At 44.7% G+C, this 23,223-nt stretch overlaps 1 protein-coding gene across 1 annotated transcript in view; it reads left to right on the top strand.

Annotated features, from left to right (window-relative positions):
- The first annotated feature begins 437 nt into the window (after nt 1-437).
- Nucleotides 438-23,223, top strand: part of LOC125721049 (H(+)/Cl(-) exchange transporter 7-like) — a 139,397-nt gene continuing 116,611 nt past the window's right edge. The window contains exons 1-4 of the mRNA XM_048996988.1: nt 438-449; nt 4,108-4,172; nt 4,265-4,381; nt 5,897-5,951. Coding sequence (XP_048852945.1) covers nt 4,155-4,172; nt 4,265-4,381; nt 5,897-5,951 — 190 coding nt within the window. The 5' untranslated portion in view covers nt 438-449; nt 4,108-4,154. The remainder of the gene's footprint in view (nt 450-4,107; nt 4,173-4,264; nt 4,382-5,896; nt 5,952-23,223) is intronic.

The following is a 23,223-nucleotide window of genomic DNA, read 5'->3' as shown; positions in this document are numbered from 1 at the left end:
CTGGGAAACCAATGAAAAGTGAGTGCAACGTTCTAGAACTTGACTTCGGGTTGACGCTCCCTATAAAAGAGCTGGGTACTGCTTCAAGGCGTTCAGTTGGCGCTACCTCCTGATAGAGTAGCACTGTACGGCTCTTGTTCCGTAAAACAACATCAAAAGGATGAAAAAAAAAAACAATATTTAAAGAAGACGAAAAAAATCAATTTTTAAAGAAGACGAAAAAAACATCGTCTAAAAAAATAAGCCAAAAAAATAATATCCGAAGAAGGAAAAACATGCAAAGTAAAAAAAACAAACAAAAATAAAAAACAATATCCAAAGAAGAAGGAAAAAAACATCCAAAGGGAGAAAAGAAGAACTGAAGGGCAAACGAGGTAGGAGGAAATACAAATTTCGTTTCAGCACCGTTGGAGTGCCAAGCCGTGAAAAGCATTTGGCCAGAAGACAAGGTAAGTGTTGTACCTGTTATTTTAAAACAGCGCTTTTCAAAATGCTGCTTTATAATCGTTTGAGATCGTTAGCCAGTGTGACAGCTGAAGGCTTTTTGAGTTTACCAACATAAAGTTTTATTTCTGTATTAGGACATTGTCAGGAACAATGATGTGTTCATCGCTATGATGTGGTCAAAAAGCGATGCATTGAATCTTAGAAACATTTGTGATTTTTCAAACGATGCTTTTCCTTTTATTTAATCAGTAAAATTTCCATCGGTTTTATATAGTGCCCCTTGAAATATGTCTTTAGCTCATTTTCCGGGCATTTTACTAGAATGCATCCTGAGAAATACACAAGCTCTGCTGCATTTCCGTGCCTCGATGTTTAGTGCCGAGTATAATTGTTGCAGTTGCCTTTTATATATTCCATGAGACCTGTTGGTACCAAGAGAAGTGTGAGACTGTCAGGGTGAATTTATCATACAATCGCACGCATAAATACCTGAGGGTTGCCAGTCCTTTTGCGTTGTTACAGGAGGACTAGAGCTGACGAGTGTGTTTCTACACACTATCAAGGGCATTGTAGTACAGTTTTCTCAGGTGGGAGAATGCTGCCGATCTCCTATTTGACAATACAGCCCTTGATATATTAGAATATTACAGAACTAGAAGCCTTTTGCAAGGAAGAATGTGAGAAAATCCCAAGTACAAGAACTGAAAGCCTTTCAGCTGGCTATAAGAAGCGCTTGTAAGCTGTGATATCTGGCAGAGGAGGTGTTACTAAGTACTGATTACGTAGGGTGCCCAAACTTTTGCAGAGTGCCATAATAATGTTTTTATTTTGTAATTTTGTTCAATTTATGGCATAAAAAGTAACTATTCATCAATGTTTGCTGAAAATATTGTGTATTTTCCCCCCAGTTCCTAAAGAGACTGTATTAACTGATATTGTTGCTTTTGTAATTGAAAAGATGTTATTTGTCAAGGGGTGCCAAACCTTTGCATAAGACTGTACACAGTGTGTGTATGTGTTTATGTGAGTGTGTGTCTGTGTGTGTCTTTATATATATATATGTGTGTGTGTGTGTGTATATATTTCTGTATATGCATGTGTATATATATATTTATATATAGTTCACACACATTCAAACTTATTTGAATACACATTCAAAATAATTATTATTATTATTTTCGTTTTTTTTTTTTTTTGTGTTGTAAAATGTTTTATTTTTGCAATGGAAATAAAAATAAAGCAGTCCTCCGTAGAGGAGGGGTGGTGGAGGGAATATATATATATATATACATATATATAAAATAATTGTCACACAACTGGGGTGACATGCCTTGCCTGCTCACCCAGTTTTAGTGCACCTTAGTTATTCATAATGACCATCTAGTCTCGATACACCCATATATATATATATATATATATATATATATATAGTTTTTCTGTTTTTTTTTTGCAATAGACAATAAAAATAACGCAGTTCTCCGTAAAGGAGGGATGGTGGATGGAATATATATATACATATATATATAAAATAATTGTCACACAACCTGGGTGACATGCCTTGCCTGCTCACCCAATTTTAGTGCACCTTAGTTATCCATACTGACCATCTAGTCTCGACACACCCATATATATATATATATATGTATATATATATATAGATATTTTTTCTTTTTCTTGTGTTTTTTTTTTCGCAATGGATATTAATAATAAAGCAGTCCTCCGTAAAGGAGGGGTGGTGGAGGGAATATATATATACATTTATATAAAATAATTGTCACACAACTGGGGTGACATGCCTTGCCTGCTCACCCAATTTTAGTGCACCTTAGTTATCCATAATGACCATCTAGTCTCGATACACCCATAAATATATATGTATATATATATATATATATAGTTTTTTTTTTTTTTTGCAATAGACAATAAAAATAACGCAGTTCTCCATAAAAGAGGGATGGTGGATGGAATATATATATACATATATATAAAATAATTGTCACACAACCTGGGTGACATGCCTTGCCTGCTCACCCAATTTTAGTGCACCTTAGTTATCCATACTGACCATCTAGTCTCGACACACCCATATATATATATATATATATATATATATATATATATATATATATATATATATATATGTATATATATAGATATTTTTTCTTTTTCTTGTGTTTTTTTTTTCGCAATGGATATTAATAATAAAGCAGTCCTCCGTAAAGGAGGGGTGGTGGAGGGAATATATATATACATTTATATAAAATAATTGTCACACAACCTGGGTGACATGCCTTGCCTGCTCACCCAATTTTAGTGCAACTTAGTTATCCATAATGACCAACTAGTCTCGATACACCCATAAATATATATGTGTGTATATATATATATAGTTTTTTTGTGTTATTTTTTTGCAATAGACAATAAAAATAACGCAGTTCTCCATAAAGGAGGGATGGTGGATGGAATATATATATACATATATATAAAATAATTAATGTCACACAACCTGGGTGACATGCCTTGCCTGCTCACCCAATTTGAATGCACCTTAGTTATCCATAATGACCATCTAGTCTCGATACACCCATAAATATATATGTATATATATAGTTTTTTTTTTTCGCAATGGACAATAAAAATAACGCAGTTCTCCGTAAAGGAGGGATGGTGGATGGAATATATATATACATACATATAAAATAATTGTCACACAACCGGGGTGACATGCCTTGCCTGCTCACCCAATTTTAGTGCACCTTAGTTATTCATAATGACCATCTAGTCTCGATACACCCATAAATATATATGTATATATGTATTGTTTTTTTTTTTTTTTTTTTGCAATAGACAATAAAAATAACGCAGTTCTCCATAAAAGAGGGATGGTGGATGGAATATATATATACATATATATAAAATAATTGTCACACAACCTGGGTGACATGCCTTGCCTGCTCACCCAATTTTAGTGCACCTTAGTTATCCATAATGACCATCTAGTCTCGATACACCCATATATATATATATATATATATATATATATATATATATATATATATATATATATATATATATATATATATATATATATATATATATATATATATATAGTTTTTTTTTTCTTCGTAATGGACAATAAAAATAACGCAGTTCTCCGTAAAGGAGGGATGGTGGATGGAATATATATATACATATATATAAAATAATTGTCACACAACCTGGGTGACATGCCTTGCCTGCTCACCCAATTTTAGTGCACCTTAGTTATCCATACTGACCATCTAGTCTCGACACACCCATATACACACCCGAAGCTCTGATCTCAGATCAGTTCCATGCCTCCAGAATCTAATGTTACCCTCAAGGAAGAAGGGAAGCTATGATGAGTAAAAAAAAGGTTATTAGAGTGTCCTGTCAGCGTTGGGCTTCTTCGGCCTCCGCCATTGATTTTTCGGTTTCAGGATGGAAAGTACAAGGTGGCTCTGTGTTGATGAATAATCCAGGAAAAAAATGCCACAAAGGCATGGAGTCACACCAGTGGAGTCTTATCCTTGCAATAAAGACCCCTGTATGACCTTTGCTGAATATTTCCAGTTTAGTGGAGCTGATCTGTGAGTAATGCAGTTATGCAGCAGTTTCTGATGGTTTCCGGTTTTGCAGGTGGTGTCCTTTTCAGCTTGGAGGAGGGAGCCTCCTTCTGGAACCAGATGTTGACCTGGAGAATCGTGAGTGACGTTTCCGATTAGCATACCTGATCTCCTTGCCCCGCCACGGGGCTCTGGTGAAATGTAACTATTCAGTGACCCGTATCTTTCAGTTCTTCGCTTCCATGATCTCGACCTTCACCTTGAACTTCTTCATGAGTATCTACCACAACAAGCCGGGAGATTTTAGTAACCCAGGTCTCATCAACTTTGGACGCTTTGACAACGATGTAAGTTTCCCATTTCTGTCGGTGTTGTGATGTAGATTGTCCTTTTTAAAAGTCTGTAGATGGAATCTTGAAAATCAAAATATTGGGCATCGGTAATTGATCTGGTTGTCTTGGCCAATGGTATGCTGTCCGCAAGTCAAGTAGCTCTTGGGAGATGTCGGCCGTTACCCTCTGACATTGGTTTCCTGCCTCCCGTTAGTCAGTGGGGAAAATGTGATGTTTATGGATGTCTGGACAACTTAGAGTGGAGAGCATTTTATAATCATTACCTCGTTTGGGAAAGGCGAAAGAAGACGGTATAATTTTGACCAAAATCCAGAATGAGACCAAGTTCACACTGTTCCCGAACATGTTTTGGTCTTTCCTGTCCGTGCCGTTCAAGAAGGGGCTGATCTGTGAACTTTATGGGGAAACAAGGGTGAGAGAGAAAAGGATGAGCTGTTATTTCCAGAAAGGGCTCGACTCGGTACCCTGTCACATGAGCAGTGATGTATTTTTACCTGCCTTCTGGTCACATGGGTTGGAAAGGAAACCATGAAACGTTTGTTGGGGGACTTGGACACAGCCCCCACCCCGCAGCGCATGACTTTCCTGGGAGGCCCCCTGGGCTGGAAATATAGTCATCACCTCGGTGGACATGAGTACCGCGCTGTTTTAGTTGGGCCTCCTGGTTTAGGTAGGCATGTTAGCCATGGTTGTGGATGTTTCTCGTTACAAGAGAGGCACCTGTAGCAGTTTACATGGTATGCAGATACGGTTGTTTATTTTATTTTTTTTAAACGCAGCAGAATTTTTCCCGCCTTCGGTGCCTGAAGTTTTTGGGAAACGTTTGCCCCGGATGCCCACTGTATGCTTCCTGTAGGATCACAACACGTTCACCATTTTTTTAAAAATTATACACTACTGTGCAAAAGTCTTAGGCAGGCAAAGAAAATGATATTTAGATTATCCTCGTGTTGGTGTAAAACTATGATATTATGCCTGTGAAAGTGTGTCAACTTCGCCATTTCAGAACCTCTGCTAAAATCATCCTAGTATTTGCAGCGACCGTCCAATGCAGCCATGTGTTTTTTTTGACTTGGCCACCAGCACACCTCATACAGCTAGTCAGTCTCTCACTGACTTTTTAAGCCAGTATATTTAACTTTTTTTAATTCAGCTGTTGGTGAAATTTAACAAAATCATGGAACGGCTGAGGTGCCCCTGAGGAGAAGTTTGGGAACTGAAGCGGTGTTCATCTAGCCATCCAACTAGATATCAGTAACTTTTTAGAAAATAGAAGAAATTACTCTATATATATATATATATATATATATATATATATATATATATATATATATATATATATATATATATATATATATATATAAAATAAAATTAAATTAAAAAAAAAGAGGCAAACAAGAGGTGCCCCCATGTGTGTAGTCCTGTAGGGTGTGATGTTGTCATTTGCATGTTTGACTGGAGGATTCTGGGTATTGATTTTTTTTTCTTTTTTTTTACCCCCCCCCTCAGAGCACGGAGTACTACCTGTATGAGATTCCTCTGTTTATCGTCATGGGAGCCTTCGGTGAGAGAGAGAGAGAGAGAGGGAGCGTCTTATTGTGGAAACCCAAACCTTGCTCTTTTACATCTTAACGGACTGGTTCTGTTTCTGGTTTTCTCATGCCGGGCCCATGTCTCTTTCCCCCCCGCAGGTGGATTGCTGGGAGCACTGTTCAACGTCCTGAACTACTGGCTCACCATCCTCAGGATCAGGTGTGCCTGTGTGCGTGTGCCTGTGTGCGTGTGTGTGCCTGTGTGTGTGTGTGTGTGCGTACTTCTGTGCGCATGTGTGCCTGTGTGTGTGTGTGTGTGTGCGTACCTCTGCCTGTGTGTGTGCACGTAAGTGAGGCCTGTTTGGTTTTTACTGTGTCACGCCTGTCTGAAACTTAGGCATCTTAACACTTGAAATTAAATAATTAAATAAATATATCCCGAGACTGTGGGGCTGACCTTGAAACTGCCCCACACTGGTTTGATGCAAATGAAAGTTGTCCCACAACAAAATCATTAGCTGAGCCACCATGCCCCCCCCCCCCCCCCCCCCATCCCCAGGTATATCCACCGGCCCTGCCTGCAGGTGATCGAGGCCATACTGGTTGCTGCCGTGACGGCCACTGTGTTCTTCACTATGATCTACTTCTCCAACGACTGCCAGCCCCTGGGGGAGGATCAGCTGGAGGAATACCCCTTGCAGGTAAGGCAGCTGGAGGTGGGCTCTCTGTGATTTCATTGGCTGAACAGCTGAGAGGGTGTGTATCCTGTCCTCAGGCCTGAACCTCCACTTATCCCTCTCACAGCTGTTCTGTGCTGATGGCGAGTACAATTCCATGCCACGATCGTCTTCAACACCCCGGAGAGGAGTGTCCGCAGCCTGTTCCACAGCCCCGCAGGTCCGTGGAGTTTCCAGCACGTGTTTTCAGGGCAGGATGGGTCGTGACCTGAAGCCGGATTGGTCGCCCCTGTTGTGCCCTTCTTCTGGAAGAGATTATAATTACAGTCCGTTGTCCATCTTTAGAATGAACAGCTGTGTTTGATATTGGTGACAGGCTGGCTAGGTCCGGGGCAGCTGTTTGAACAGTCAGACTCGTCTGCCACCTCTGTCGTGTCGTAGGTTTGTTTACGGGCCGCTTCTGGCTGATTGTTTTCCCAGACAGACAGCTAAACCCATACACACAATCCTCCTCAATTATTCAAGGCTTCCCTCATTTGGGATGGGGGGACTGTCACCCTGCCTGGGGAGAACAGGAGCGCTTCTCAAGTGCCCTGACGAATGCCACCGTAGGCAAGTTCGAACGGCACTAAACTGTGTTCATCCATGCCCTCTAGTGATGAAAGACATACCAAAGTAACATGGCTTGGTCTTGATCGGCTCCAAATTGCACTTTACACCAGGTAGAAAAATGGAAATGATCATATGAAAAATGCCATTCATCATGAAATAATTTCTGTACACCTGTATCCTCATTACAGGGTGAATCAAGTAAAAACTAGCTGGTTTCGCTAGATTAGCGTTCTTGGGGATCAACTACATGATCAACATTTTAGCAAAAACGTGGGAAACACTGACTTAGGTGATGAATTCCACCACCACCACCCCCCCCCCCCCCCCGGCAGGTTCCTACAATCCCGTGACCCTGGGAATCTTCACCATCACCTACTTCTTCCTGGCCTGCTGGACATACGGCCTGACTGTGTCCGCCGGGGTCTTCATCCCCTCGCTGCTCATCGGCGCCGCCTGGGGGCGGCTCTTTGGCATTTTGCTGGCCTCCATTACGCCGCACAATTCCATACAGGTACATCAGGACCGGGTCGCCGTTCCTGGGGAAGCGCCGTATAGCCGGTGAGGCGGCGTGGTCCGCTGGCGGAGGAGGGGCCGTCACGATAGCAGAACTCTTCCCTCAGCAGAGAGAAACCTCACAGTGGCGACGTTTTCCACTGACCTTGATTTTTTTGCACATTTTGAAGAAGCAAAACTGAAAATCCGTTAATGGGTACGATTATATTTCAGGAGGACAAGCCCTCAAACGCTTTCAGTTTGATTGAAGTGGTTTTTGTGGCGATTCGCAAAACTGAAATGGAAGCCGATTTTGCGAACTTGTTGCTGTGTAGGACACGATGACTTGGTTCTAGAGCTCGTATCTCATGAAAAGCTCAATCCATGTTGAGGCACGGAATCATAAATTGCAGGTGTTGTTTCCATGATGTTACTTAATGGAAACACCCTTTATGCAATTTCACTTTGTCAACAAATTTGCTTGTTTGTGCAGACTTTAATGGAAACGCTGCAGGTTTTGATATATTAAGGAAATTGAACGGGGTCTTTAGAAGTCAGAGGGCCTCCTTCAACACCCGCTTTAGATTGATTTCCTCTTTGTTGTCCAATCAGATTTACTCTTTAAGCAGTCACGTGACTCTTTGAAGGTGCCCTATTGGTTAGTGCTGTATCGATTTCCTGGGCCGCCAGCGTCATGTCGGCATAGATGTAGTTTAACATAATGTTTGTTGGAAGTAAAGCCCCCTCGAAGTTTTTGAATGAGCATGTTTTATGATTTGTGGCGTTTCGTTTGACAGACCTTGGCCGACCCTGGGAAGTACGCTCTGATTGGAGCCGCCGCCCAGCTTGGTGAGTGTCCGTCCGCGGTCAGCCTGCTTTTCAGAGCTCGTCTAGAGGTGCATGGAGGCACATGAGGCTTCGGGTTTGCGTCTGTTTACGAAGGTCCTTTGCCAGGTGGGATCGTGAGGATGACCCTCAGCCTGACTGTCATCATGGTGGAAGCCACCGGAAATGTCACCTACGGCCTACCCATAATGCTGGTTCTGATGACGGCGAAGATCGTGGGCGATTATTTCGTGGAGGTCAGTGTTGACGTTTCGGGTTGGAGCGGGTTGGTCCATTTGGCATTATGTGTGAGCCTGTCAGTGAGTGATGAGCTCATCGCCTTTCAGACCGTGCAGAACTTGGAATCGGGCCAGTCGTGTTTCGTTAACTGCTCCGGTCTCATGTTTGCTTTTGGTGTGGGTGGTGCAGCTAGCCACCAGTCTGACGCCATCTTTTTTTCATCTGTCCTTCCAGTGACTGATTTTGAGAACCCTTCCGTTGTTTTTGCACAGCTGTCTAACTTAAGGTGGCACATCATGCTGTGACAGCTCGTTTCGCTTCTCTGTTCCTCAATGTGCCAGCAAATCTGCTTAGAGGAAGTAAAACTTCAAGGGGTGGCAGCTTGTGAATGTTGTGCAGATGTGATCCTAAGCTCTTCTGAGTGACTCGAATTTTCCCACAGGGGCTATACGACATCCACATCAAGCTGCAGAGTGTGCCCTTCCTGCACTGGGATGCCCCAGCCACCTCCCACTCCCTGACTGCCAGGTATATTGCCCCCTACAGGATTTTCCCTGCTAATGCTTCAATGAGCCCAGTACACGCCTTTAGCAAGACATTGGTGCTTCATTCTCACTGTATATTCAGGTTTGGTGTGTCTGTCCATTCAGGGAGGTTATGAGCTCTCAGTAACCTGCTTCAACCTGGTGGAGAAAGTGGGCACTATTGTGGATGTGCTCAGCAACACCTCGACCAATCACAACGGGTTCCCTGTAGTCTCCGGGTTGAGTGATGGCTGTGAGGTATGTCCCTCCCACTAGGGGTGATTTTGTTTTCCTGGAGATTTGTCACATGATGTACTTTGGGGCTTTGCTAATCTGAATTTTGTGCTCTTAGCCAGGGAAAATCTGTGGCTTAATCCTGCGTTCCCAGCTTATCGTGCTCCTGAAACACAAGGTGAGTGTGACCTAAGGTTCCTGCAGAGGTCAGCTGAATAAGGAGCATGTCTGTCCACACTAACACCTATCAGGGTGCTTGGTGTATATGCATGCCTGTGAATGACAGTGCAGCTGACCAATGAGGGGTTTGATTATTGAATACCTGGATGTGACTGGCAGTGCGATTGACCAATGAGGGGTCTGTTTACTGCGTACACGGTTGCGAATGTCAGTGCAGCAAGCCAATGAGAAGTGTGCTCATCCACGTTGTGACCGGTGTACTCTTTTCAACCAGGTGTTTGTGGAACGGGCTCGTTCTCGTCTCAATCTGCGCAAACTGCAGCTGAAGGACTTCCGGGATGCCTACCCTCGCTTCCCTCCGATCCAGTCCATCCATGTGTCCCAAGACGAGAGGGAGTGCATGATGGACCTGACGGAGTTCATGAATCCCACCCCCTACACTGTCACGCAGGTACTAGTCTCAGTCTCAGCCTTGGTCTTGGTCCTTGAGAACCAGAGACACATTTGACTAAACAGTCATGTTCTGCGACTGTGTTCTTCTGCCTCTTTTTCAGGAGACGTCGCTTCCTCGTGTCTTCAAGCTGTTCAGGGCCCTTGGTCTGCGGCACCTCATTGTGGTGGACAGTGACAACCAGGTGCGTCTGCCTTGCGAGGTCCTCAGGCCTTCGTCATCTCCAGCACATATCTCCATTCTCATTGTAAAATTCGAAAATTACTGCATCGGTTTTCAGCCAGTGGCCGTTGGGGCATCCATCTAGATCAAGGTTATCACCCTGGTTTCCTGTGCTACTCCCACCCCTCCCTCATAACATAACCAGCTATCTATGCCCTGTTCTACGTACCAATCATGTTCCCGGTGCCCAGGTGGTGGGACTGGTGACGCGGAAGGACCTGGCCCGTTACCACCTGGGCAAAGACGGCCTGGAGGAGCTGCAGCTGGCACAGACGTGATGCGTGGAAGGCGACTGCCGCGCTGCTCACCAGGCCAACCCCCCCTGCCCCCAGTCAGCCCCCGCCAGAACCCGCACCGGTCGTGCATTTCAGCAAAGTCCGGAACCCGGGATGCCAATGACTGACTTTCTGGTTTCGTTCACCGAGGGTTGGTTGTGATGGGGGAGGGGATCGATTCCATGTGTGTTTTGCGACTTTTTGTTGCCCCCTCCCAGTTTGCACATAAAATAATTTATCCGTTATGTTTTTAAAGCACTTCAGAGAGAGAGTGTGTGTGTGTGTGTGTGTGTGTGTGTGTGTGTGTGTGTGTGTGTGTGTGTGTGTGTGTGTGTGTGTGTGTGTGTGTGTGTGGTTCTACACACACTTGGGTGTCAGTCCCGCTCTGTGGTCATTTGCAAAGCTTTGGTAGCATTGTGATATACATTAGTGTAAATGTGTAAAAAGCATTTCAAGCTGTGTGTGTGAGAGAGAGAGAGAGAGAGAGAGAGAGAGAGATTAGCCAGGCCAATAACGTTCCTCTTTTACTCAGAGTTTTTTGAGTGTGGTCTATTGACAGAGGGTACCACAGTTTTCTTGTGACTTTAGTTTTACTTTAGGGGAAGTTAATTTCCTCTCCCAGATAATTGTCTTGCACATTGTACCATTAACCAATGCCTCCCACCCCTCCCATGCCAGTGTAGGTAAGACCAACCCTGCCCCCCCCCCCCCCCCCGGAAAAACCTGACTCGCTTTGACCTTTTTCTCTCATGCTGGATGCTAGCGGTTTTTAACATACAGTGTTTTTTCTCGTGAATTCGCCCATTGGCTGACTGCCACACTGCCTGCGTCCTCCCCCACCCACGCCAGTACGTGACAGTATGTATCCCCCCCACCCCGGGTGATTCTCCAGGTCCTGTGTTTTTGATGGCGATTTGTCTCTTGTTGCGCCGTACAGCCTCTAGGTGGCAGAAACCCTGGTTTCTGATATATACCTGAATAAATTATGCAAATCGGGGTCAGGTTTACATGGTCGGGTGCCAAACAATGCCAGTAGTGTGTGTGTGTGTGTGTGGGGGGGTGACTTCACAGGTGCTCTCCTGAAATGTGTGTATATCATTGTTTTTAAATGGCACTTACTGAAAGCAGAGTGGGGTTCAGGGCAGCTTAATGATTTGCAAGGTGACCATGGGTCGTGTTTGGCCAAGGGGGCGCTAGTGTGTTGAGGAAAGGAACTTATTCTGGTCTTTGCAGGCTGTGCTAGAAACCCAAACCCACCCCCATGGCTGTATGTGGCTCCGCACTTTAATGCTTCTTACCCCACCTCGTTTCCCATCTGCGCCCTACAACTTACAAATCCTTGCAATGTCACGTGCAAGGGGGCCCCCTACTGGCCAAGCAAGGCCCTACAGTCGCTGGTGCCCTTGGGGGTCCAGCCGTACAGTTTTTGCCAACAGCAGAGTTTACACTTTGACTAGTTATGTGCTGTTTAGTTATTTTGTTTTTAATTAAGGTGAACTTGCCTAAGTGACCCTGATCAGTTAAATAGGGTTTTTACCCACCCAACAAGCCTATCGAAAATGGACATACCAGTTAAACGGTAAACGATGTGAATCCCTTATCAGATTTTGATTTTATTCTGAATATTAAATGTCGTGTTTTAACTCAACCTTAAATAAATTAAAGTATCTCCATTTTAAAGAGCACTGTGACTGGATGAGAGAATTGTTTCGGCGTTGGCAAGTACCACCTTAGCGTACATTTATAGAAACGGCTGAAATATACTGGATAATTTTGCATAATTTTTATTTTGCCAAGCTTGATTTTCTTCTGTGATTTCTGAAATCTAATAAAGGTTTTGATGCATATGCCTATTTGTATTGCACGAGTCCAGTCATGCTGTTTAATAAGAATCATTTGTATTTATACAAACAATGATAAAAAAATTATTGTATTAAATGGCGTGTTTGATGATACTGCTGGTGACTCCGTGGCACTCTTTGAGCAACGTGTCCGTATCCTAATTTTCTACCTTCTGACACACAAATTCTCAGACTAAATGAGATTACTGCAGTCCCGTTGCCGGGGTAATGCAATTGTTTAGGTGGATGTCGCTGAATGCATTTCAGTGGGAGGTCCAGAAAGCCCTGGGAACGCGATTTGACGGGGTAGAAATGAGATGAACGGTTCTGTTGTACCTTGCAGATTTGTACCTTGCAGATTTCCCTCGATTTGCTTATTAGTTGCTGGAAATCAATATTTAAAAAAAAATGTGCGTTGAACATGCCTTTCCATCCCGATCCATGAACCCAGTTTTCCCAGATATCAGCAAAACAATGAGAAATTCTATATATAAAAAAAAAAAAATCAACATTTGATTAAGTTTTATTAATGCTTGCTTTCATGTTAAAAAATTTTGGTGCACAATTTAATTTTTTTTTTAACACACAACATTTGGTTGAAATTGTAACGTGGAACATCAAGTCTGGGGCGCAGTTAAGGGGGGGAGATTAGGACAGTAAAAAACTTGGAACATAACTGCATTGGTGTGGGTTTGTGGCCCAATATGATATGCATTCATGGGCCCAAATTCTCTAGGCAGAATCACAGCATAGATTTCTTTGTATATTTTTTAGGTTTAAAGGACTCCGGAGATTGAGATATTGTGTTTTTAAAGTTTCCTTGGACTCCCACAGTAAATTTTACAGAGCTGGGGTCTCCATAACTTTTGCTGTGCAATAAATTTTGCTGACTGGGAAAGGGGGGGGGGGTTCCCCAAGATTTTTGCCGGCTCGCCTACCCATCGGCTCACCTTGAAAATGCCCAAAATGCCACCTGGCTGTTCAGCCCTGCTATAAAGTTGCAGAAAGACACGACGTTGTACTGTGACCTTACGATGTTACAGATCCGAGAAATAGCGTACTAAGCAGCACGTGTTTCCCTGCTGTGTTAAGGTGGGCCTTAGAAACCCATAACGCACTAATGCAGCTCTGGATGGCGGGCTATGCGTCAGTAATGCTGTCAGAGAAGATTCACTCATTAGTCTGATGTGAACTTAATCAGATTATGGGTCCCTTTTTAGTCGCAGAATACAACATAATCCATGGCAAATGGACATCGGTGCCGTCTTTATGATGTTATGCTGACAGTGCCTTTAATCCCACCCCCCACCCCCCACCAATCCCTTTCCCAACTTCATGTTGTCTCTTAATCCTGTATGTTTCAGTAATATGAAGACGGAATTTCAGTATTCTCTGTTGCGGTTGTTTTATTTTTATCTCGCGAGTTTCATGCATTTTTAAGAACCGCGCAGAACATCAGTTAACTCTGTGCTGCCTGGAATCCTGAGGATTGCCTTGATGGGTAGTGTAGGAGTTGAAGGATTTGCGTAATCAGATTTAATTTTTTAAAAAGGAAATCTATTAAAAAGTAACATGCAAAGTAGTTTATTATTATTATTTTTTTTTTTTTTTACATAAGAATTTCAAGAGAAACTGAGAGCCTCGTTTTAATGGGCTTGTCTGGTAAAGTTAGTTTGACACTTGTACTGCATGTATTATTAAACATTTATCTATCCATCCATCCATCCATCCCGGCTCCGTCAACATGCAAACTTCAGTAATTCAAAACACTTAGTATTGAGCTTCCATTGTGAGCCTTAGCAGCCAATAAACAAACCGCCAATAATGAATATCACAGGCTTTGGTGATGGACACAGACTTCCAGACACGCCCCATATTCCTGACGCATTCCTCACCATGACCCTGTCTACTTCACATTCGCAGCCCAATATTTAATTCAAACTGGAGTTCGAAAGCTTGTTGGAGCCGAATGGACAATTTTAAAGACCAACATGGCAGAAAATTCAGTTCTGAAAGAAAGGAAGTTTCGATTTTTAATGAACTTATGAGATGCAGCAGAGATTCATCTTACCCTCAGTAATCTTTAGTTATAGCTTTCAGGGACTGGGATATAGATAATTTAGAAATGTGCTGCTTTTTAAAACACTAAGTAGGATTCCAATACTTTTCCAAGACACGGTATAATAGTATAATGTATTGTTGGTGCGCTGTGGGAGGGAGGTGCTGTCCTGGCAGGGGAGACAGGTGACTGAAACCTTTTGTAGCGATTTGTTCCGCCTGTCTGTTGGGCAGAATTTAGTTTGCTCTCTTTGTGCTTCCAGTAAATCTAGGTCCCGTTCCCATCATACCAGCAAGTCCGTGCAGGGTGGATCTCTGGCTAATCTCTTTTGTTGTTTGATTCCCTCCACGGAGGAAAAAAAAAAGAACTCGAGGTCACCTGCGGTTCCGAACCACATCTCCAGCAGGTCAGTGATCTCAGAGTAGCACATGCCGTTTATAAGCCAAAAGAAAAATGGTTGAAAAGTACGACACCTGTGTTATTCTATTTTGGTATTTAAGTGACAGAATTCCACTAAAGGTGAATTAAAAACTTGCTTAATTTATTGAGAAATGCTGAAGAAGTAAATGAACAAAGGATGAGAGAAGCTGCTGGAATCTGAAGCAGACATGATGCAGGTTCGAAACTGCACAGTTTTGATCTGGAATATGGGACACAATCCACATTATAAGCACTGAGCTAAATGCCAAGTTTTAAATGGCTATTTATCTATTACAACCATTGTTTCAGTGAAAGTTGTATGCAGATGTTTATTACTTAGTAATAAGGCAATATTTGGCTCAACTATGGTTTGTCTGTTACTAATGAAATAAACTTTTCCTATATATAGAGACACAGGACTTTTCTCACTTCTGATCTAAACCATAATTTAGTCTGTTCTTATTTAACATGACACTATAATAAAAATACATCCGAAGTTAAAAATCCTGGAAGACTGCGTCAAATAGAGCAGCAGAGCACCGCCCCCAAACAGCCTCTGTGGGGCAGCAGTGAGCTCAGAGTGCATCCCCCCCCCAGGAGGCAGTGTTAGGAAGAGCAGGCTGCTGTGGGACTTGCTGGTGACCCCAGGGACTTGGTCTTGCCGTTGTCCTCTAAGGCCTGGGCGAAAAGGGCAGGGTTACGGCTGGAGTGCCGCTGGCGTCTCACAAAGGGAAAGACACTGGGGCATGATGGGAAGGAGAACATGTTAGCGTTCCGCTAACACTTGTGGCACTGCCTTTTCTAAGTCAGCCATGTTGGAAAATCCTTGACTACCGTGGAATTACAAACAGAAACTGGAGAGCATCACAGGGGACGCAAAAGCAATTAACATTACAGAACTCTGTGTAGTCTTAGTGACGAAGCTAAGCTGAAGCCAGCAGTTCACACTAAGCCCAAAAATCCCTGGAATTAATCGTTAACAACCCCAGAAACAGAACCTGTGTGTATCCCACACCCAATATGAGTCTTATCCCCTTATATAAAATACATGGAATATATTACAGAAAGACTCCTTTTATAGAAGATAATAGTTTTACCTTTTTTTGGTCTCTTGTGGTTCTATGGCTCTAGCCAGCATGTTTTTGTAGAGATCGGACTTTAAATAGCGGGCGTAGGAGTCCTGAGGGTGAGAGGAGAGGCCGAGAGCCCGTTTTAATGAAGCTGTCATCCACTTTCATGGCTGTGCACAGTTAATGCTCCTACCTTCTTCATCAGGAAATAGATGTGCATCTGGGCGTCATCCAGGACAAAACGATGTGGGCTTTTCATGCCCTGCAGGGTCTTCTCCATGGTCTTGCTGTCCACGTTTACCCACTTGCTGGCTCCCGGGGCCAGGAACTGCCTGGGGGGAAGGAAGTGATGAGCCTGAGCTTTGCAGTCCCACTGGGAGTAAGCAAGTGCCACATCAGGGCCTGCTCTAAATTCAACTGGGATGCAAACTGTCCCACTGGGCCACAAGGTCGCACTCACTTGTAGACCTCTTCCACCTTCTGCGGGATCGTAGCGCTCTCGCCGTGCCGGATGTCCTCACAGGCCTCCCAGAAACAGAGGTTCTCCACTGTGAATGAAACAGCGCATGCATCAGCTACCTGCAGGAGGCGCTCATCACGATGCCAATATGGAGGAGAATTGCCTTTCATAGAGGGATCATGATTATTAATTTAGCAGATGCTAGATCCTATTTTTTTTTTTTTTTGAGAGGGCAGGGTCAGTCAGTCCCTGGAGTAACTGATCGACGGCCCAATAGTGAGGTCACTCAGCTGACTCTGGGATTTGAGCTGATGACCTCCTGCAATGAATCCCAATCTGCTGAGTCACACACTGCCCAAATAGGCCCGCAGTGATCAAATAATGAATATGATTCTTACTTGCTGACGATGCCTCCATGAAGCTGATCTACTTGGGCGGGGGGGTCTACATGCTGCTCACCACTGAACTCCTTCTCCAGGTACTCCCTGAACTTGCACCGTCCCAGAGGGTCCCTAAGGAGCTCCGTGAAGCCGAACCCCCATCGTTCCACCCGCAGCTTGGTGGGTGTCTCCACCCTGCACCAGGAGGCGTGGAAGTGAAGAGACGACAGTCACCTCTGGGGGTGTGGCCCTGAAGAGGCAGGATGGGGCGCGGTAACGCACACTCACATGTCGGCATTCAGCGTCCAGAGTGCCGTGTCATCTGTTATCCAGGGGTTGCTGGGGGGGCAGCCTTGCATCATGGGGTCATGGTTCAGGTACTGCTCGCTGAACTTAAGGAAGCTGAACACAGAAGACCAGCCATTCCCAGTTTTAGTCCTACTTTCTATAATCCTTGCAAGTCATCAAATATTCAGGTTCAATGCTGGCATATTCCAGCAAACTGGAGCTCGAAATGGTGACGAAATGATTATACGTCATTGAACCCTATAAGGAAATTCTCTTTTCATCTCCTCCATCTTGCTCTCCATAGGTGAGAGAAAGCTTGGTAGCAAAGGGCAGCTGCCCGTAGAGGCTCCCAGGAACCTGGGGGTTAAGGGCCTTGTTCAAGGACCCACAAGTGTGCTGAAGCCAGGCTTGAACCGGCGACCTTCTGATCAATATTAAGTAATTATTTGCAGTTAAATACAGTTCAATTCAGTTTAATAGTCAACCGGTTTCAATATTAGTTAGGCATCATTAATCCAGGATATGTGTGACTCTGAGATTTATGGTGAAAGATGGATGGGCAGATGGACGAAAGAACGAAATAACGAGGTTAGATTTTCACAAAGAGCAGTCCCCAGCATTTTTGTCAGAATTAACATGAAATAGATCCCCCCCCCCCCACCAATCAGAGGCACAGTATACAGAATACCCAGAGATATCCCCCAGTTAGGGACTAATGTGGACTGGTGTCGAACCAGTGGTCCCCCAGCTATGCTGGGACTGAGGCTGAATCACAGGTGTTGGGGGGGGGTAGGTGGGGGAGGCTGTTATCCAACCTTTCCAGGCAGATGGAGGACTTGACCCTCGAGCGGCCCAGGGATTTCCTGATGTGTTCAATCTGGTGTCGGGAGCCATGAAAAATCACACGGGGAATATAAGAGTCAGAAAAAAGGCACAGCATGGTACACATCCAAGCCCTGATAAGAGCCATGCTGTTGTACCTTTAAACAGAATTTGTCAATATCTGAGAGCCAAAAAAAGAAAACGACAACACAGATGTAGATCCTTCCGAAGCAATTTTCTTATGACAGCATTCTTAAGAGCCCACTTAATCACCCTCTTTGGTTGTTCTTGGCAACCATCCCATCAGCTGAAATAGGTTCACTCTAAATTCTTTCAGGCTTACCTCTCTTTTGTAGTAGTCCGCGTTCTGTTCTGTAAAGAAGGAAGAAACAAAACCGTCTCTAAACATGATATAAGCCACATGTTTATGGGAGTTTTACTTGCGCAAAAATGTTCTGAGGGCACAAGGTTCATTGGTTCAGAGAGATAACCAATCAGACTGTAGAAGTGGTGGATACAGGCAACTAGAGGAGGGGGGGGGGGTCAACCAATCAGATGTCTTGTTCCTGCCTCCTCTAGTTCCTTAGACCCACCTCCTCTACAATCTAATTGGTTATCTCTCTGAACCAATCATTTTTCCTTCTGCCCTCAGAACATTTTTGTGAGGGTAAAACTCCCACGAGCGAATCACATGCAAGGAATCAGACAGTAGGAATTCTGCTCACACTCAGCTCCTGGCTTTACTAAGCAGACATCCAGTCTAGAAACCATGAATAATATAGCACTATTACGAGTATGTATTGTGGGACTGCTGACGTACTTACGTTAGCATGGAAAACGAGAGCAGGAAGTGAGGAAGAAGTGAGACAGAAAGATGAGCACAACGAAGTGCTGTCACACTCACACACGAGCTTCCCTCGGATGCCCTCCCACCAAAAACACTGATTATCACTTCACTTCCTTGGGTAATTTGGGGGCCCAAGGCAACAGCCTATTCTGCCTATAGCTGCCATATATATATAGATATTAATATACATATTTTTTCTTCATGACTTTGATCTTATCTAGGCCCCGAGCGGCTCTCTTGTTTGCCCGGATCCGGTCCTGTGACTGACAGAGGCGATAAACAGCAGGTACTGGCATTACGGAAAAAATGTATATGCTTAATAAAAAGCTCAGACCAGCTGGACTCGGGAGTTGTGCCGGTTCCTTCGCTCAGGGCCTTGTTCTTGAACGCTGAATGTTCCCGGCTGCAGAAAATCAGAGGGTGAGAAATCCTTAGCTGAACTTCAGATGAAGAGTGAGCTCGTTTCTCTCAAGCAGACTGACGCCGGTCTAACGCTGCATTAATACCCCTTAGCACTACTGGTCACATTTCCCATGATGCCACTGGGTACAGCCCATGGCGACACTGCCCAGTAGGGGACAGTGTGACAGCTTTCCAAAAGGACCATTCGGTCCTGGAGGGCCAGTCGGTGACACAGTATCCATGATCAGGACTGGGGTACCCTGCTTTACAGAATAAACTAACCAAATGTCGATACTGAATGCAATCTGATTTAACATGGTTTCCTTAAATCCCAATTAAAGTGCTTCAGATCAGCTCAGGACTTAACAGCAGAGAGACTATTTGGCAAATTATTACGCTGCTATTTGCAATTACATCCATTATCTCTCCGCTAACATGCAGCATTAAGCCTGAGCCGCAGGAATAGAGGTCAGATAATGGATCCGGTATTCCGGAGGTGGGATCCTCTTCCAGCTCGTTTAAAAGGCCCAACAAGTGGGGGGGTGGTGGGGGGGGAGACGCAAACACAGCATGTCTGCATTTTAGCTTCAGGCCGTCTCCCAGTCCCTTCGCACTCCTCTCTCCCAGATCCAAGCATCACCAGTCTTAGCGATGCGTCTCGTGTTTCTCGGGCAAAGAGAAAGGAGGCAGGAAGCGGCCATTTTGTCATTTGCTGGTTTTAATCCCCCCCCCCCCCCCCCAGCTTCCCCCGTCCACCTGGCCGTACCAGAGTGCAGAGCGTCCCTGCCTTTTAAACACGAGCAGCACCTGACTGGGGGGCCCTACGCTGCGTGGTTTTTGGCTCAACTGTGTTTCCGTCTAATTGGCGTCAAAACGGTGGGTTTCATCAATGAAGGTGGTGTGTGGCTGAGCGGGTTGGCAGTCGCCGCCTATGACTGGAAGGTTGCCGGTTTAAATCCCACAGTCAGCAGAGTGACATCACCACTGGACCCCTGAGAGAAGTCCCTAAACCCCCAACTGCTCTAGTCTCAATAAAAGGTACATCTGCAAAATAAGCTGAATTTAGGATGTGATCCGCAGCTGCGTGGCTGCCATTCCCACCTCCTGATGCCGCCCCGGATGGGGATAATGGCCCACATAAACGCTGATGCTTATTAGCCCTGAGAGATGCTGCGCACCCAGCAGAAAGGGGCCCTAGTGACGGCCGGGATTAAGCCAGATACACACCACACTCTGCTCCTGTCCCACACTTTCATTCTCCACTCTCCTGTGTTATTCATGAACTCCAAATTACACTCAGCGAGGGTGCAGTTGCTCATTCCCGCAGCCTGCTGTCCTGTCTGTCTTCTGAAAGCTCTCGTCCCACAGAACATAGGCTTCTTCCCAGCTAAGTAAATATTTCATGATCACACTGAAGCAGTAGTGGGTTATCAGGCCTGAAGTGATATATTCCTCCCCCACAAAGTATGCATGGAGACACTCTGTGTGTCTTACTTAACGAAGATAAAACTCCCCCCCCCCCCCCCCCCCCCGTGAATTTTGCTGAGCTCAATGCTCTGGAGATGACGGAGATCGAAAATTATACCGGAAATGTTCCATATGTCCTTACAGATGTTTCCTTTGCCTTCCTTCATTGAACAAACCCGTTGTCGTGGGAGAGAACTGCACAACCCCCCAGCTCTCTGTGGGGGAATGGGACCCTGCCTATGCCTTCCTGCCAATCCTGCCAAGTTTCCCCTGTAAGTTGAAGGATCTCCTAACAGGCCTGCATGTAGATTAATGTCATACCCAGGACAAAGCAATTGCAGGTTAAGGCCCTTGCTGAAAGGCCCAACGGAGTAGAATCACTCTGGGCATTCACAGGATTTGAACCAACAACCTTCCACTTGCTTGCACAGATCCCTAGGCCCAGAGCCACCACTCTGCCCCACAACCTCAAAAAAATCCTAGAATCGCCCCCAGCCTGAGGCGATATTCGAGCTGCCAAGGTGCATTGAGTTCAGGTTTACCCAGTGTGTGCTTTACTCTAATCACAGCATACTGGGTTTTCGCCGGGGCAGATGTAGGGAGTCAGGGGTTTCGGGGGAGGTGCTTACTGGCGGTCTGTTGACGAGCCAGTAGGCCTGTTCCTGACATTCCAGCACGATGCGGTCCGCCTTGCGCCTCTGTTTGGCTGCCCTGGTAGGAGCAGAGCAGTCGATGGAGAGTCAGAAAGCATACTGGGTAATTAGCATATAGCGGTAATCACTGAACTGCAAGGTAGGGTTTTCATTTTTCTGTTTCCTTTTTCACTTAGAAATGGATTTCCGACTCTAGTGTTTAGGCTGAGGTCTGATTTAACAGATAGGAGGGAAATTATGACCACACACCATGTTACTTTTTAATTTAGGTAACATCATCATCCTCTTAATACGAGATTTATTCATCCATTCTCATCTGTCCCCTTGTGTGCATTTATGAAATTGATTTCATAGCTCGATGCGACAGTATTCCCGGGCTGGGGTGGGGTTTACCTGAGCTGCTCCTTCGCCTGCATCACCACGAAGTCCCAGGTGTGGTTGATCCGTTTGTGCAACATGTTGTAGCTGTCCTGCGGAGACGATGTTTAAATGCGACATTGCCAGGTCGCACGGCTGGCTGCGTTGCTGCATGGGTTCACGTTATGACTCACAGGCCGAACCCCTCCCAGGATATCAGCTGGCAGTGTCGGATTCACAAACCCTCTTACTGATGAGAACCTAAAATGCGTTGACCCTGACGCAACATGGCGGCAAGTTGGTGGATGTCTATGTGCGATCCTACTATGTGCATAATTGGTGGGAGGTTTTCTTACACAAAAATGTTCTGAGGGCAGAAGGAAAATGATTGGTTCGGATAGATAACCAATCAGATTGCAGAGGAGGCAGGACCAAGACATCTGATTGGTTGCTCCTGCCTCCTCTAGTTGCTCGGATCCACCTCATGTACAATCTAATTGGTTATCTCTCTGAACCAATCATTTTTCCTTCTACCCTCATAATATTTTGTGTAAGTAAAACTCCCATGAGCATTCAGCTATCACATGATCTCATCAAGCAATGCTTCAGACCAGCGAATAAGAATAGCATTGAAATGTACATAAATAAAAATTTTCTCTTACCTTTTCATAGTCTATCAGCTGCCCTTGCTTTCTGATATTCTTCTTAGTCAAATAAATCGCTTTAGAAGAGCAAAAGAAAGACATGGCAAGAAACTGTGTTTTTCTATTATTCTAGTAAAGGGAAGTAATGATGTAATAGGCGAGCACATGATTAATAATTGGTAATCACCGTAATCTAGCTCGGAGGCTGGCCACTGCTGAGAGCTCCAGAAGTACGGAGTCTAGCAAAAAGGAGATGCTGTCATTTGAAACTATTCAGAAGCAGCGTGACAAAGGTGCTTTGTGATTTAACATGTCAGGGACAAGGCGGGTGGAAGGCATTTTGCTACTTTAACTGGCATTGGTTCTCATACATCAGTGTTTCCCAATCCGGTCCTCGGCGACACACAGATGATCCACGTTTTTGCTCCCTCCCAGCTCCCTACCAGACAGTCTACGTTTTTGCACCCTCTCAGCTCTGGAGCCCGGACCAGATTGAGAAATACTGTCCTACACGGTAATTCCGCAGTCTCTCCAACGAATAGTTTCGATATGCGTGCCCCCCCACATGGCCACCACCCTCTCGCGCTGCCCTCCATCTGAAGAAACCGTGGTTTTAGGTTACCTGGAAGCGATACGGCGTCTCGTCGGGCCGCAGGACGAGCGTCCTGGGGTCCTTTAGGGGGTAAATGTAGCCGTGCTTCACGATCAGATTCCCCACATGAAGTGCCTCTGAAAACACACAAAGTGGTCACTCATTTCCACGTAAACTACTCAAAGCTCAAACAAATCCACTACTCGTAGCCCAGATTTAGGCATAGTAATTCTCTAAATTTTTGTCAGTGGAATACAGTAGAACACACGA

This window comes from Brienomyrus brachyistius, unplaced genomic scaffold (assembly GCF_023856365.1).
Source record: "Brienomyrus brachyistius isolate T26 unplaced genomic scaffold, BBRACH_0.4 scaffold27, whole genome shotgun sequence".
Classification (NCBI taxonomy): Eukaryota; Metazoa; Chordata; class Actinopteri; order Osteoglossiformes; family Mormyridae; genus Brienomyrus; species Brienomyrus brachyistius.
This window is presented reverse-complemented; position numbering and strand designations above follow the sequence as displayed.